Genomic DNA, 16,328 nt, shown 5'->3' on the forward strand with positions numbered 1-16,328 from the left:
AAAACAAGAGGCATATGATGACATGTATGGCAGGTTGGACACTAAAGAAGGAGAAAATGATCTATACAGGCTGGCCAGACAGAGGGATAGAGATGGGAAGGATGTGGAGCAGGTTAGGGTGATTAAGGATAGAGATGTAAATATGTTGACTGGTGCCAGCAGTGTGCTAGGTAGATGGAAAGAATACTTCGAGGAGTTGATGAATGAGGAAAATGATAGAGAAGGGAGAGTAGAAGAGGCAAGTGTGGTGGACCAGGAAGTGGCAATGATTAGTAAGGGGGAAGTTAGAAAGGCATTAAAGAGAATGAAAAATGGAAAGGCAGTTGGTCCTGATGACATTCCTGTGGAGGTATGGAAGCATCTAGGAGAGGTGGCTGTGGAGTTTTTGACCAGCTTGTTCAATAGAATTCTAGTGCGTGAGAAGATGCCTGAGGAATGGAGGAAAAGTGTACTGGTGCCCATTTTTAAGAACAAAGGTGATGTGCAGAGCTGTGGCAACTATAGAGGAATAAAGTTGATGAGCCACACAATGAAGTTATGGGAAAGAGTAGTGGAGGCTAGACTCAGGACAGAAGTGAGTATTTGCGAGCAACAGTATGGTTTCATGCCTAGAAAGAGTACCACAGATGCATTATTTGCCTTGAGGATGTTGATGGAAAAGTACAGAGAAGGTCAGAAGGAGCTACATTGTGTCTTTGTAGATCTAGAGAAAGCCTATGACAGAGTACCCAGAGAGGAACTGTGGTACTGCATGCAGAAGTCTGGAGTGGCAGAGAAGTATGTTAGAATAATACAGGACATGTACGAGGGCAGCAGAACAGCGGTGAGGTGTGCTGTCGGTGTGACAGAAGAATTTAAGGTGGACGTGGGACTGCATCAGGGATCAGCCCTGAGCCCCTTCCTTTTTACAGTGGTGATGGATAGGCTGACAGATGAGGTTAGACTGGAATCCCCGTGGACCATGATGTTTGCAGATGACATTGTGATCTGCAGTGAAAGCAGGGAGCAGCTGGAGGAACAGTTAGAAAGATGGAGGCATGCACTGGAAAGAAGAGGAATGAAGATTAGCCGAAGTAAAACAGAATATATGTGCATGAATGAGAGGGGTGGTGGGGGAAGAATGAAGCTACAGGGAGAAGAGATGGCAAGGGTAGAGGACTTTAAATACTTGAGGTCAACCGTCCAGAGCAATGGTGAGTGTGGTCAGGAAGTGAAGAAACGGGTCCAAGCAGGTTGGAACGGGTGGAGGAAGGTGTCAGGTGTGTTATGTGACAGAAGTGTTTCTGCTAGGATGAAGGGCAAAGTTTATAAAACAGTGGTGAGGCCAGCCATGATGTATGGATTAGAGACAGTGGCACTGAAGAGAAAACAGGAAGCAGAGCTGGAGGTGGCGGAAATGAAGATGTTGAGGTTCGCTCTCGGAGTGACCAGGTTGGATAAAATTAGAAATGAGCTCATCAGAGGGACAGCCAAGGTTCGATGTTTTGGAGACAAAGTTAGAGAGAGCAGACTTCAATGGTTTGGACACGTCCAGAGGAGAGAGAGTGAGTATATTGGTAGAAGGATGATGAGGATGGAGCTGCCAGGCAAGAGAGCTAGAGGAAGACCAAAGAGAAGGTTGATGGATGTCGTGAGGGAAGACATGATGGCAGTTCGAGAGGAGGATGCAGGAGATAGGCTCTCATGGAAAAGGATGACGCGCTGTGGCGACCCCTAACGGGACAAGCCGAAAGGAAAAGAAGAAGAAGAAGAAGAAGTTGCAGCCATAAAATTTAAGTTAATGATTATTTGCTAAAAACAATAAAGTTTATCAGTTTGAGCATTAAATAGCTTGTCTTCGTAGTGTATTCAATTAAATATAGGTTGAAGATGATTTGCAAATCATTGTATTCTGTTTTTAATTATGTTTAACACAACATCCCAACTTCATTGGAATTGGGCTTGTACGTACGCATCCACAGGCTATTCAGTTTTTGATTTTGATTTTAATATGTATTTTATATGTTTTTTACCTAACGTAGTATTTAAGTCACTGTCACAGTATTCTGGGGACAAGTGGACCTAAACATAAGGCTAATTAGAGCAGGTGAAATAATTAATCTTGCAAAAGATGAGGAGGAAAATTTTTGAAAAATAGGAGTCTTTAGAGTAAAAGCAAGGCAAAGCAAAGATAAAATCTAATGATGAACCACATTTAATTCCTTGGAAAAAAAAACAAGTCTAGACTGAACTGTTATAGTAAGAAAATATCCTGTATCCTACTTCTATGAAACAAATTAATAGACAAGCCCAAAGATAGTCCACACAAGCTAAAATAAAAAAAATATTTAGGAATTATACTTGTTCTCACTGCCCAATGATGATACTCATGTATTTGTGTGTGTGCATTTTGGTCATGCATGCACGTTGTTACAGGAATTCACTAAATATAAACACACTGGATACTGGATAATTTGTTCCTTGAAAGTACATATAGTCGAAAATGCACATCTGCAGTATACATCCAGCCAAACTTACACTATTTTTACAGACAGGGCATCATCGTTTCAGCATCTGTTTTAAGTCTGTTCAAGCAAAATGCTTACAACCCCAGTGTAAATATATTTATGTATACATTACAGAAGATCTGTTATTTTGTTTTGACACCATAGTTTAATCCAGACCTTTTTAGATTTTGCAGAGCCATTAATGGTCATACAGACTAAATAAAACATACACGGTAAAATAAATAAACAGAAGATCCTTATTATTGAAGTCTACAAGTAGAATGGCTACAACATATGTACACTGTTTCTTTAATAATAATATAGATTCACTTCCAAATATTTGAAGTTAAGGCTTCCATTTTGCCAATAAGCTTGGAAAAGTGGGGCAAAAATCTTGCCATAAATAATGTTGTAGTTGTGATGTCATTTAACACTGCATATTTCTGTCTTAGTGTGAAGAGGAAAGACTTTGCAAACATGACACGGCTTGTGGACCTAACGTTATCCAGAAATACCATCTCCTTCATCACACCTCATGCCTTTACCGATCTTGAGAACCTCAGAGCCCTGCATCTCAACAGGTAAAGCCTAGAATTATACCAATTATATTGTTACCTGGAAGCTGCAGGCTGGAAAGTTGCTAACGGTTGGCTCCCTGTGAATATATTACAGTAATCGGCTGACAAGGATAGGCAATGACACGTTCAGTGGGATGTCCAAGCTCCACCACCTAATTCTGAACAACAACCAGCTGGTACTGATCCACCAGGGAGCATTCAATGACCTGCTGGCACTGGAAGAACTGGATCTCAGTTATAATAACCTAGATTCCATTCCTTGGGAGGCCATCCAGGTAAGAGTCTTAGCTAAGTACAATTTCCATTGAAAGATTTTTGTTGAATACTGTATGTGAAATGAGAAATGCCGAACATTCTGAAAACCTGAATTACTATCTTAACATTTGAAATATGCAAAATACGCTTATACTGTACCTGAATGTTTTGGCTTTTAGTAGTGCAGCAAAAAAACAAGTCACATTTTTTGGTACCGTCATTTCTTGTGTATAATGCGCATTTCCCCCCTCAAAAGTCAATAGTGCACATTATACATAGCTATAGGGGAAAATAAATTTTAAAAAAACTTTCACATTTTATAAATGTATGCCGCCATGTCGAGGTTATGAAAAAGCTGTACACTTTCATTCCAATATGCCACCGCCCCCTAAAGCTTATGAAAAAGGTGTACACTTTCGTTCTCGTATACCAACGCCACCTAGAGGTTATGAAAAAGGTGTAGCCAACCCTTTCATTCAAATATGATCGGAGTACATATGACTGCATATATGTACAGCTGTGCTCATAACTTTACATACCCAGGCAGAATTTGTGATTTAAAAAAAAAAATTTTTTAATACGACTGATGACTGAACAACAACTATCATTAATTTCTTTATGGTTATGTTTTGTTTAATGATAATGCTTTTCTGAAATGCTTGACAGTTTAATTTTATTATATAATATATATTTATTCCATTAAAATAAAATTAAATGTGTTTCACCTGGTCCTTCATGGTTTCTTTTAAGAATTGTACTGTTCTTACAAATTCTGACTGGGTAATCAAACATATGAGCACAACTGTGTTTTCTCATTTAGTAAATAAAAGTAGGGCTGTGGATTTCAAAATAAGAGCAAGTAAATAAAAAGAAAGTATCCATCCATCCATTTTCTGTACTACTTATCCTCACGAGGGTCGCGGGCGTGCTGGAGCCTATCCCAGCTATCATCGGGCAAGAGGTGAGGTACACCCTGAACTGGTCGCCAGCCAATCGCAGGGCACATATAAACAAACAGCCATTCGCACATTCACACCGATGGGCAATTTAGAGTCTTCAATTAACCTACCATGGATGTTTTTGGGATATGGGAGGAAACCGGAGTACCCGGAGAAAACCCACGCAGGCACGGTGAGAACATGCAAACCCCACACAGACAGGGCCGGGATTTGAACCCCGGTCTTCAGAACTATGAGGCAGATGTGCGAACCAGTCCCCACCGTGTCGCCATAAGAAAATATTAAATGTTCAAATAAAGTGCTTAACTTCAGAATAATTATTTGAAAAAAAACTAACACAATACAGATACTACTTCATGTTTTGATCATATGGGTAGAAGCAAAATCATACATTGTAAAAATGCATTATACATAGGTAGAAGGGTTTTCCAGAATTTTGAAGTCAACTTTGGGGGTTCGTATCAATCATGGGTGCGCATTATACACGAGAAATTATGGTATGTAATGTTAATGTGTTTTACTCTGTAGTTATTTATAATGTACTTCAATAACCCGTTTTCCTCTTGCTTTTTTTCAATGTATACTCTTCGTAAAAAAGAGAGAAGGTCCTCAATATATATTTTTTCAAGAACTAAATACAATTTTAAAAGTATTATTTTTTTAAAGTTTGCATTTGTCCCTCCAACAGAAAATGACAAGCCTCCATACATTGAGTTTGGACCACAACATGTTAGACTATATTCCAGAGGGAACATTTTCATTGCTACAGAAACTCAACCGGCTCGATGTCACCTCAAATAAACTCCAAAAGCTCCCTCCGGACCCTCTCTTTCAGCGAGCACAAGTAAGTTAATAAATGTCTTCTGCATTAATATAATCAGAAACATAGAAAAAACACAAATGTATCACTTCAAACATGTTTACTCATATGTAACACAATTTAAATGAAACACATTGAGTCCCAAATGGAAGTGTTGCTTGATTGCGATATTGTTTTTTAGAAGCTTAAAAACATTTTCAAACTCCATTGTAGGTTCTGGCCACGTCTGGGATGCTGAGCTCCTCAACCTTTGCACTGTCATTTGGCGGAAACCCGCTGCATTGCAACTGTGAGCTACTTTGGCTGCGAAGGCTTAACCGAGAGGATGACTTAGAGACATGTGCCTCACCTCAGCACCTCTCTGGACGATACTTTTGGTCCATTCCTGAGGAAGAGTTCCTGTGTGAACCCCCGCTCATAACCAGATACTCCCAAGAGATGAGGGTCCTCGAAGGGCAGAGAATGTCACTCAGGTATCTATGTACATGAAAAGAGTTAAAAACACAATCCTCATTGTCCTATCGGTGACTCTAAATCAAGATGCTAGCGATGATTACCTAATTTGTATACACGCTACTCAAAAAAAGTTAGGGCTTTTTAGCTTTGGGCCTTTTCAGATGAACTTCATTTTACCTCATCTAAACTTTTGAATGGACACATCTAGCTGTTTCAGTACTTTTACACAATATGCTGTTCTCTCACAGGGAGCTGAATGGCAATATTCACAACAGGTGTTTGAATTGACCATGAATCGACCAATACATTTCCTAGTTCGATTTGAATAAAGATTTAAACAGTATCATCAAGAGGTTGCAATAGAGATATGGAGAGACAGGAAGAATCACAGAAAGGCATAGAAGTACACATCCTTGGAAATGTATTGGTGGATACATGGCTCAAACACCTGTTGTGAATGTCACCTTGCAGCTCCCTGTTGACTTCTTGTTACCTTGTTAAAGAACAACACATTTTCCAAAGAGTACTAAAAGATTGAACGGTGGTTGAACATTTCCTTTCAAGAGTTAAGAGAAGGTCAATTTAAGTTAACTTGTGAAGGTTAAAATGCATTTTAGGTTCATCATGAAATTTCACCAAAAGCAAAATACTCTTAAATTTGTGTCAGTTGTGAATATTGGTCACACAGTTCCAGTCATGATAGATGTGTTTTGTAGTAATGTGAAAACATGATAAGACTGAGAGTAAAAGGACATTAACATTGTTCTAATATTTTTACACCTTCATTAAGTCTTGACCTGGACTTATTCTATGTACAAACCCTAATCCCAGTGGAGTTTGGATGTTGTGTAAAACGTAAATAAAAACAGAATACAATAATTTGCAAATCCCTTTCCGACTACATTCAATAGAATATAATACAAAGACAAGATATTTAATCTTCAAACTGATGAACGTTATTGTTGTTTTGTTTTGTTTGTTTGTTTGTTTTTTTGCAAATATTCATTCATTTTTAATTTGATGCCTACAACATGTTCCAAAAAAGCTGGGACTGGGGCAACAAAAGACTGGGAATGTTGAGGAATGCTCAAAAAACACGTTTGGGTTAATTGGAAACAGATGAGTGTCACGATTGGGTTTAAAAGGAGCATCCCCGCAAGACTCAGTTGTTCACAAGCAAGGATGGGGGGACGTTCACCACTTTGTGAACAACTGCGTGAGCAAATAAACTAACAGTTTAAGAACAATATACTGTACCTAATTTATGGATTTCATCATCTACCGTCCATAATATCATCAAAAGATTCAGATAATATGGAGAAATCTCTGCACGCAAGCAGCAAAGATGAAAACCAACATTGAGTGCCCGTGACTTTCGATCCCTCAGGTGGTACTGCATTAAAAACCGGCTTCATTGTGTAAAAGATATTGCCACGTGGGCTCCCGAACACTGAAGAAAACCATTGTCAGTTAAGTCAATGGGATTGTCAGTATGTCGATACATATTCAAATGCAAGTTAAAACTCTACCATCCAAAGCAAAAGCCATACAGTATATCAACAACACCCAGAAATGCTGCCGGGTTCTCTGGGCCCGCGATCATCTGAGATGGACTGAGGCAAAGTGGAAAAGTGTGCTGTGGTCCTACAACTCCATATTTCAAATTGTTTTTGGAAATCATGAATGTCGTTTCCTTCAGGCCAAAGCGGAAAAGGACCATCAGATTGTTATCAGCGCAAAGTTCAAAAGCCACCATCAATGATGTGTGTGTTAGTGTCCATGACATTGGTAATTTGAAAATCTGTGAAGGCACCATTAATGCTGAAAGGTACATACAGGTTTTGGAACAACATACTCTGCCATCCAAACAACATGGATGGCAACGGTGACCCCGGACTGTTGAGCAAATTAAGTTTCACATCAAGTAAGAAAGGGAAAGAGTTCCATCTACAAAGCTTCAGCAATTAGTGTGCTCAGTTGCCGAACACTTATTGAATGTTGTTAAAAGGAAGGGTGATGCAACATAATGGTAAACATGCCCCTGTGGCAGCTTTTTGGGAACGTGTTGCAGGCATCAAATTCAAAATGACTGAATATTTGAAACAAAAGCAAAGTTTATCAGTTTGAACATTAAATAGCCTGTCTTCATCATATATTCAATTGAATATTGGTTGAAAATGATTTGCAAATCATTGTATTCTGTTTTTATTTACATTTTACACAATGTCCCAACTTGAATTGGGGTTTGTTCATTATTAGTGGACACACAAGTCATAAAATCCATATTGTTGTCACGTTTCATCTATTTGTTAGTGATTAGCTTCTGCTTTACTAAGTACTTCTGAGAGAGGTTTGGGTTCTACAATAAATGTCTTTCCTTTTAAAAAAATATATTGCGATTGATTGATTTTTCTACATGCAAAATAGATATAATTTGTGTTGAGATCCTAGTCGCCTGTGAAATTATATCCCACTGATGATTTATGTAACAATTTTTACGAGGTAATTTTCATAGCCCATAGCACAAAATTAACATAAGTAGAAAAGACTCTTACATGTGCCTTTTTCTTTAATTTGTCAGATGGCATTCATGGTTATTGCAGCTTGATCGTATCAACAATAGCTTAATTAGGAGCAAAGGTTATGTATCACAGTGGTAAACATGACCCTGTCCCAGCTTTTTTGGAACGTGTTGCAGCCATAAAAGTTAATTATGATTATTTGCTAAAAAAAAATCAAGTTAATCAGTTTGAACATTAAATAGCTTGTCTTTGTAGTATATTCAATTAAATATAGGTTGAACATGATTTGAAAATCATTGTATGCTGTTTTTATTTATGTTGAACACAATATCCCAACGGCGGCACGGTGGACGACTGGTTAGAGCGTCAGCCTCACAGTTCTGAGGAGCGGGTTTCAATCCACGGCCCCGCCTGTGTGGAGTTTGCATGTTCTCCCCGTGCCTGCGTGGGTTTTCTCCGGGCACTCCGGTTTCCTCCCACATCCCAAAAACATGCATGAATTGAAGACTCTAAATTGCCCGTAGGTGTGAATGTGAGTGCGATTGGTTGTTTGTTTGTATGTGCCCTGCGATTGGCTGGCAACCAGTTCAGGGTGTACCCTGCCTCCTGCCTGATGTTAGCTGGGATAGGCTCCAGCACGCCCGCAACCCTAATGAGGAGAAGTGGCTCAGAAAATGGATGGATGGATGGATGGATGGATGGACAATATCCCAACTTCATTGGAATTGGGGTTGTACAAACACCTTCACATTGGTACTGTGACAAACCTTAAAGTCTGTGCATTTCTTTCATAAATGAAAATGTCATTTGTTCTAATCATTTTACTTTTTATTTTTACTTTAAAAATTCAATCAAATGTATCAATATTATACAATCAATCTATAATTAATTTTATTTTTCATTTTATTTTAATGGAAAAATCCTATATACCCAAGACAAAGTGCATATTTATATTCATTGCCAATTATTATACATATATGAACAATATTAATTGATCAAAAGTACACATACAGTTTTAGTGAACATTGTTTAATTGACGTGGTGACAAATAACATACTCATACACTGATACTACTTCTATACTCATAAGGTCTGTCCAGGGATTTTGTTTAAATATCTCTTTAGTAGTAAACAGCTTATTTACTTTCAACTATCAACAATCAGACGAGTGCATTTTGTGTTCTGACTGATGACATTTCCACTCCTCAATAGATGTAAGGCCAGAGGTGATCCAGAGCCAGCAATACACTGGATATCTCCTGATGGCAAACTAGTTTCAAACTCATCAAGAACACTGGTCTACACCAATGGAAGTCTGGACATCCTCATTAGTACTGTAAAAGACACAGGCTCCTTCACCTGCATCTCCTCCAACCCTGCTGGTGAAGCCCACCAGACTGTAGACTTGGTTGTCATTAAACTCCCACATATCTCCAACAACACCAACAACATCCAAGAGCCTGACCCAGGATCCTCTGACATTTCCACATCCACCCGAAGTGGAAACAATGGAAGCAATGTGACTGGCGATGTAAAGGGTGGGGTAGAAAAGAGGGTGGTGACTGCTGAAGCTACATCATCAACCGCATTGATCAAGTTTAACTTCCAGAGGAATATTCCAGGCATTCGGATGTTCCAGATACAGTATAATGGGAGCCAGGATGACTCACTTGTGTATCGGTAAGTCTGCCAGAATCACTAATTCTGAATACAACACAATGACGTTAGACAGATTATACAATGGCAACTGAATACTGGCTAATGATATAGATTGCATTACATTGAATTACATGAAAGTTTAATGACCATGGGGGAAAAGGATGATATTGGATCTGATTTGGAATATGGCAATACAAGAACTGATAACTTTGCTAGAAGAGGTTTACAAGGGCATCACAGTTATATGGTGGATACCTAACTAATAATGAAAAGGGTAACAACAAACATCGGAAACAATGAAATATGCTGCAATTATGAACACTTTAAGAATTACAATAATCAGGATAGGTAGGTAAGTACTGTTGGCAGGCAAATCGATACAATATACAGTACTGTAGGAAGGTTCATAAGAATGTTACAAAAACTGAACTGGTGTGTTCAGAACTATTTTTCTTGCTCTCCATTGTCAAAATGGCCATGCAAATACTATATCAACCTCATCTAACTTTTCAGTCGACAGTCAGAGTTTTGGTTTTGACAAACATCCACAAACTCACCCAGTCAGTGACCTCAATATGAACACCCTGAGATAACCTTTGACAAGGAAGCTGCTCTTTTATGGCATGTGTTGTTGTTTTTTCAGAGTACAGACATTAAATCAAGCCTGCCGGGAATTATTGTTATTTGAGCTAAATGTTTACTCTTGTGAAATGTTATGATTAAATTATTGTACAGAAATGTTTGTTGGGCGTTGGGCCAGTATTATCTGCCTTTTATATCAACACTAATCCCAATACTTACTCAATCTGTGCACATTATCATCACCATGAAATAGGAGAGCATTGAGAGTGAATGTTAAGGGTCTACTGATATCAGTGAGAATTTCAATGTTATTTATATAGCGTAAGTATTTTCACAATAACAGCAATATATGTGTGTATTTTTGTATGTACCGTATGCTGAGTCTATTATGGCAGGTATATATTTGACGGAAAGTTAAATATAAAAATTGATAAGATTCGTCTGACTCATGGAATGGTTATAATGTATGTTCAGGTCAGTGCTATTCCATTTAAGTCCTAAATTTGTTAGTAGCGTGTGTTTCAAACTCTTGACAAATGTCAAAACAAATCAAGATGTTCCTGCAGTCTGTGGGGTTTGAAATGCTAACGATAAAACAATGCTATTTGTGACTTGAACTGTGCCCAAAACTATCAAAAAAGGCACCAGTGCAAATAAGCATTACACAATTCCTAACATATAGCGTATCTGTATCAGAATCATCTTCATTTGCCAAGTATGTCAAAAACACTCAAGGAATTTGTCTCCGGTAGTTGGAACCGCTCTAGTACGACAACAGACAACCATTTGACAGAAATATAAAACATAAAAATATAAATGATGTTCGGGTTTTCTTGGTGTTGGAGGCAAGGCAAAATGTGGAGGACCCAAGTGCAGGGAAGCAGGGAGGCAAGGCAGGAGTGCAGGAAAATCAAAAAAATATTTCAATTTCCAAAAAAGGCAAACAAGGATTAAAGGGGTTACGCTAAATTAACAAAAGTCCAAACATCTAAATAAAAGGTAACAAAGAAACTACTGACCACTAAGAAACATGATGGGATAAGGAAGCATGGGCTATGCCAACTGCTGACATCTGACATACAACATATGAAAACTGACCCACCAGGACTGAAAGAAACCAGGAAACTAAATACAAAATAAATTAACGAGACAATGAGGAACACCTGGGCAAGACATGAGTGGCTGGAGGGAGCTGATTGGCTGACACAAGGTAGAGGGTTGACGAGAACAGGTGGACACAATAACTTAATGAGCACAAGACATGAACAACATGGGACAGAGGAAAACATTAAACAAAACTAAACATAATCTAAACTAAAACACAGATCATGACAGAAAAAACACTGTACGGATAGTCACTAAGCAATGAAAAGTTACCGGTAATGTGGTAATGCCGATACTACGAAAATGGTGCAGATACTTCTCAAGCACATGAGTGGCCAGTATTGGTCAACAACAGTAGTGCAGACTGAAGAGACTACTACAGTGAGTGCACGAATAATGTATAATCGGCCCGACAGAAATGTGACAACAATTTCAAGACAAGATTAGCAGCATGTTACAATTAAATTGTAAGTTAACTGTTTAAGAGGTTAATGGCAAGAAAAGCTGTTGGAATGTCTGCGAGTTTTAATTTGCATTGTTCAATAGCGTGTCCTGAGGGAAGCTGCTGGAAGAGGTGGTGACCAGGATGTGGTGGGTTCAAGAGGCTTTTGCATGTTCTTGTCTTAGTTCTGGCACCAAACCAGACTGTGATGGATGAACACAGGACTGATTCGATGACTGCTGTGTAGAACTGCCTCAACAGCTCCTGTGGCAGGCTGTGCTTCCTCAGAAGCCGCAGGAAGTACATCCTCTGCTGGGCCTTTTTGAGGGTGGAGTTGATGTTGGTCTCCCACTTCAGCTGCTGAGACTGTAATTCCCAGGAACTTGAAGGTTCGACGGTTGACACAGGGCAGTTGGACAGCATGAGGGGCAGCTTTGGTGAAGGATTTTTCCCGAAATCCACGATCATCTCTCGAGTCTTGAGCGTGTTCAGCTCCAGGTTGAGTCGGCCGCACCAAAGCTCCAGCTGCTCCCCTTCCTGTCGATACGCAGATTCGTCACCGTCTTTGATCAGGCTGATGACTGTGGTGTAGTCTGCAAACTTCAGGACTTTGAGAGCCGGGTGCGTTGAGGAGCAGTCGAGATTGCAGGTTTCTTGGGGACTGGGATGATGGTGGAGCATTTGAAAGAGGATGGTACTTCACACAGCTCCAGAGATCTATTGAAGATTGATCTGTGAAGACTAGAGCGAAGTGGTCCGCACAGACTTTGAGGCAGGGTGGGGACATGAGGTCTGGGCCCACCGCTTTGTTGATCTTTTGTTGCTTGAAGATACGCCTCACATCCTGTTCGTAGAAGGTCAACGCAGAAGGGGGAGTCAGAGGTGTGATGGTGGTCAGTGGTGCGGCTGGGTGGGTCTGAGGTGTGAAACAACCTGGCAATTTTTTGACTTGAGTTCGTTGTCACATTTCTGTGGGGCCAATTATGTATTACTCGTGCACTCACTGTAGTTGTCTCGCCGTGCTGCACTATTTGCATATAGTGGCCACTCATGCCAGAGTAGCATCTGCTCCATTTGCACACTGATTGAGGAGTATCTGTAACATTTGCACAACCATTGTCCCAGATTATCGCACTACTCGTCACTTTAAACTGCATACACTCCTTGAAGTCTCAGTGCCCTTTGCACAATGGTCATTGCACCGGACTATTGCGATATTAACCATTCGAACTGCTCTAAGTGGACTCTGCATCTTTTTGCACAATTGTTGTTTGTTGTTGTTTTTTGTCAATGTCTTTATGTCTCCAAAGTGTTCTGTAAATTGACTGTCTGTTGTAGTAGAGCGGCTCCAACTACCGGAGACAAATTCCTTGTGTGTTTTGGACATACTTGGCAAATAAAGATGATTCTGATTCTGATTCTGAACTATCCTTTTCAAATCTGCAGTAGATGGTGTTCAAGTACTTTATTGTTCTTTGCTTGTGGGGATGGTCGCTTGTAGTTAGTTAGCAATTGTAATCCACGCCAGACTGACTTAGAGTCGTTAGCAGTAAACTGTTTACTATGCTGGAACTTTTGGGCAAAGTTTCTCTTTTTGATAATTTATTTTTTAGTCAGCTCGTTTCTAGTGCAATTATACAGGGCTCTATTCATATAGGCTGCCTGTTGAAGTTTCAAAGACACTCCAGTCCAATTTTGCTTCATTGGTCCACTTCTTCACTTTTTCACCACAGGCTTTGCACATCAAAATGTTTGCCTGTTTGTTGGTATTAAGTGAATTAAGCAGTGATCAGACGAGCCAGAGCTGCACGGGGGATAGCACGCCATGTGTAATTTAGCATGTTATACCAATGGTGTTGAGCAGGGGTGTCAAGCTCATTTTTGTCACGGGCCACATTGTAGTTATGATTTCCCTCAGAGGACCGTTATGACTGAAACCATATGAAAGCTTGATGGGCCCATCATATTATTATATGTACATAGAAAACTTTTTGAAATCAGAAGTCATTGATAATTCAGTCATTCATTCAGCTATTCGAGTTACTGTAAAAAGGAGTTTGGTAACAAAAAAAAAAATGCTTTCGCAGTAGCTCAACATTCATACCATATGACAATTTAGAAATGTGGATGCAGATTTTAGCAAGAATCATGGAAGGTGACACGTGATTTGCTTTGGCGGGCCACATAGAATTATGTGGCGTGCCGGATCTGGCCCCTGGGCCTTGAGTTTGACACCTGTAGTGTAGAATGTTGTTTTCCCTGGTGGGACAGTCAATGTACTGCTTGTATTTAGGGCGTTTGTGGTTGAGTTTAGCTTTGTTAAAGTTCCCAAGCATAATGAGGGGGGAATCTGGGTGTTTTTTTTAGTATCGGTAGTAGTAAAAAAAATGCTCCTATACTAGTAATTCACCAACCTGATATATGGCTTCTGGGTAGGAGCCATGTCAGTCATGTGGGGATACTAAAATGCGCACGGAGCGATGTGGCCGACCCGACTCAACTCTTTGCGCAGTATGCAGGGTTCCGCAACAACTTTCATAAGCAACCCATCAGTCGGCCACTGGTTTTGACGCAATAAAAAAAATTATCATCTTTCCACAGCGTCACAACGTCACAAAATTTAGCCAATAAAAATATATAATGTTCCTGTTGATGAAATAGCAAAGCTTGTTGCCAAAAGGTACAGGATGCGAGCAGTATGTACCACGGCTACATTGAAGTGAATGGGAGCGAGTGGGCCTCTTTTAAAATATTCACACTATTCTATTCACTATTCTCACACAAATCCTCTCACTTTAGCAACCCGCTATTTCCTTAAGTATTCATTTATTCCGATTTAATAAACGTGATAAAGTCCAACGTAGTGTTTATGCAGCATCAAAAGCCTATACATGCTAGCTGTTTCAGGGCGTCTATATATCCAAGAAAGAAAGCTAATCTTACAAAACACAGAAAATATATCCATATGTCAGTAAACAAGAATAGAGCAATAAAGCAGAGGATCATGTTTTTTTTCTTTTAGCCGTTCAGTATTTGGAATTTAAGTTTAAGTTTAAATTTGTTCACTAAAGGCTGACACATTTTTAGTTCTTTCGAACCATTAGTCCAGACTAACACCTTTAAATGTAAATGTAGTGGAGTTTAGCATTGGTTCTTATTGATGTTTTATTTATTTATTTTTCAGTATTATGGTTCCTCTCAGTGTATAGTTAGGTCCTCTCAATTGAAAAACATTCAGGGTACTGGAAGGAATGTATAAGGCTGCTCGAAAACGATAATTTAGATACTTTTATAGTCAACCAAGTCTTGACATTTTAGAGCTTTTGTTTTGACTATTACTCTATTTGTTGAGTCTTTTAAATATAGTCTTGTGTATAATTCTTATTGCTCTTTTCTGTAGGATGATAATAGGATGAGTATTTGTTTTATATGTTTACCCACATAGCTCCACACAGTAGATCATACATGGAAGTATGAAGGATCAGTACAATGTGTAAGGGAAACTAGGATTAAGAATTTCTCTCGTTTTTTTTTTTTTTTTTTTGTAGTGGATATGTTTACTTTGATATGATTGATGTGTGGTTTCCAGCATAATGTATTGTCTATTAATATTCCAATAAATTTTATTATGGTTACGCTTTACAATTCTATGCCAATGAATGAATTATAATGTGTCCGTACTCTGTATCGGCGAGTTGTGAAATGTAATTACTTGTACTTGATCGAAAAAAAAAGTGGTACTGGTGCATCGCTGGGATGTACAGTAGATATCCACTTTGAGCATACACAATGAAGGAAGAAGTTTAGGTGTTAAGCGTTTTAACTCTGCTTCTACTGTGCAAGACCATTGCGGCAAACCACATTTCTGACGTGAAAAATCTGATGAGCATGACCTTCTTAGTTCCTTCCTGTAGAGGCATGTCAGTGAATGACTGTCTTTTACACCCCCTTTTCTCTCTGATGGCCCTTCTCAACATGAAACACTGAAGTTATTTGTGTATCTCTGTTATTTTACTCTCTTTTCTTCAGAAAGCAGATTGATTTTCACACCTCGCTTGGCAAAACCAAGAGTCAATGGCATCGATTCTGCATTTTCATTAAACACAGAGCATGGAGGGAAAAGATTGGAAAGAGAAAAGAGGGGTTAAGATGCAGGAAAACAACTGAAGAGATAGGGAGGATTGTCTAGAAAGGAAATGAAGTAACAGCAGTGGCAGCTGGTGGAGTTTTCTCCCGGGGGGCACTACATATCTATCTATCAATCTATATAACTATCTATCTGAATGTGTTTGTGTGTGTAGAGTATATTGGCGTTTGGATAAAACGTAATTTATTTGAGAAATACATTTGTCAAAGCAGCGATGCCTCCGTTGCTTCCAGTTTAGCGTGTTTTGACGCTTAACGTTATAAATCAAGCTACTTTTGTCTTGTATAGGGCACCACGTGACTTTTTGTATGTGTAAAAC

The 16,328-nt window shown here is 39.2% G+C and overlaps 1 protein-coding gene across 3 annotated transcripts in view; it reads left to right on the forward strand.

Annotated features, from left to right (window-relative positions):
- Nucleotides 1-16,328, forward strand: part of lrfn5a (leucine rich repeat and fibronectin type III domain containing 5a) — a 145,375-nt gene that overhangs the window by 113,056 nt on the left and 15,991 nt on the right. For all 3 annotated transcript variants that reach the window (XM_061795650.1, XM_061795649.1, XM_061795652.1), the window contains exons 4-8: nt 2,939-3,067; nt 3,159-3,339; nt 4,967-5,122; nt 5,312-5,571; nt 9,288-9,755. In XM_061795650.1, coding sequence (XP_061651634.1) covers nt 2,939-3,067; nt 3,159-3,339; nt 4,967-5,122; nt 5,312-5,571; nt 9,288-9,755 — 1,194 coding nt within the window. The remainder of the gene's footprint in view (nt 1-2,938; nt 3,068-3,158; nt 3,340-4,966; nt 5,123-5,311; nt 5,572-9,287; nt 9,756-16,328) is intronic.

Source organism: Phyllopteryx taeniolatus, chromosome 13 (genome assembly GCF_024500385.1).
Source record: "Phyllopteryx taeniolatus isolate TA_2022b chromosome 13, UOR_Ptae_1.2, whole genome shotgun sequence".
Lineage (NCBI taxonomy): Eukaryota > Metazoa > Chordata > Actinopteri > Syngnathiformes > Syngnathidae > Phyllopteryx > Phyllopteryx taeniolatus.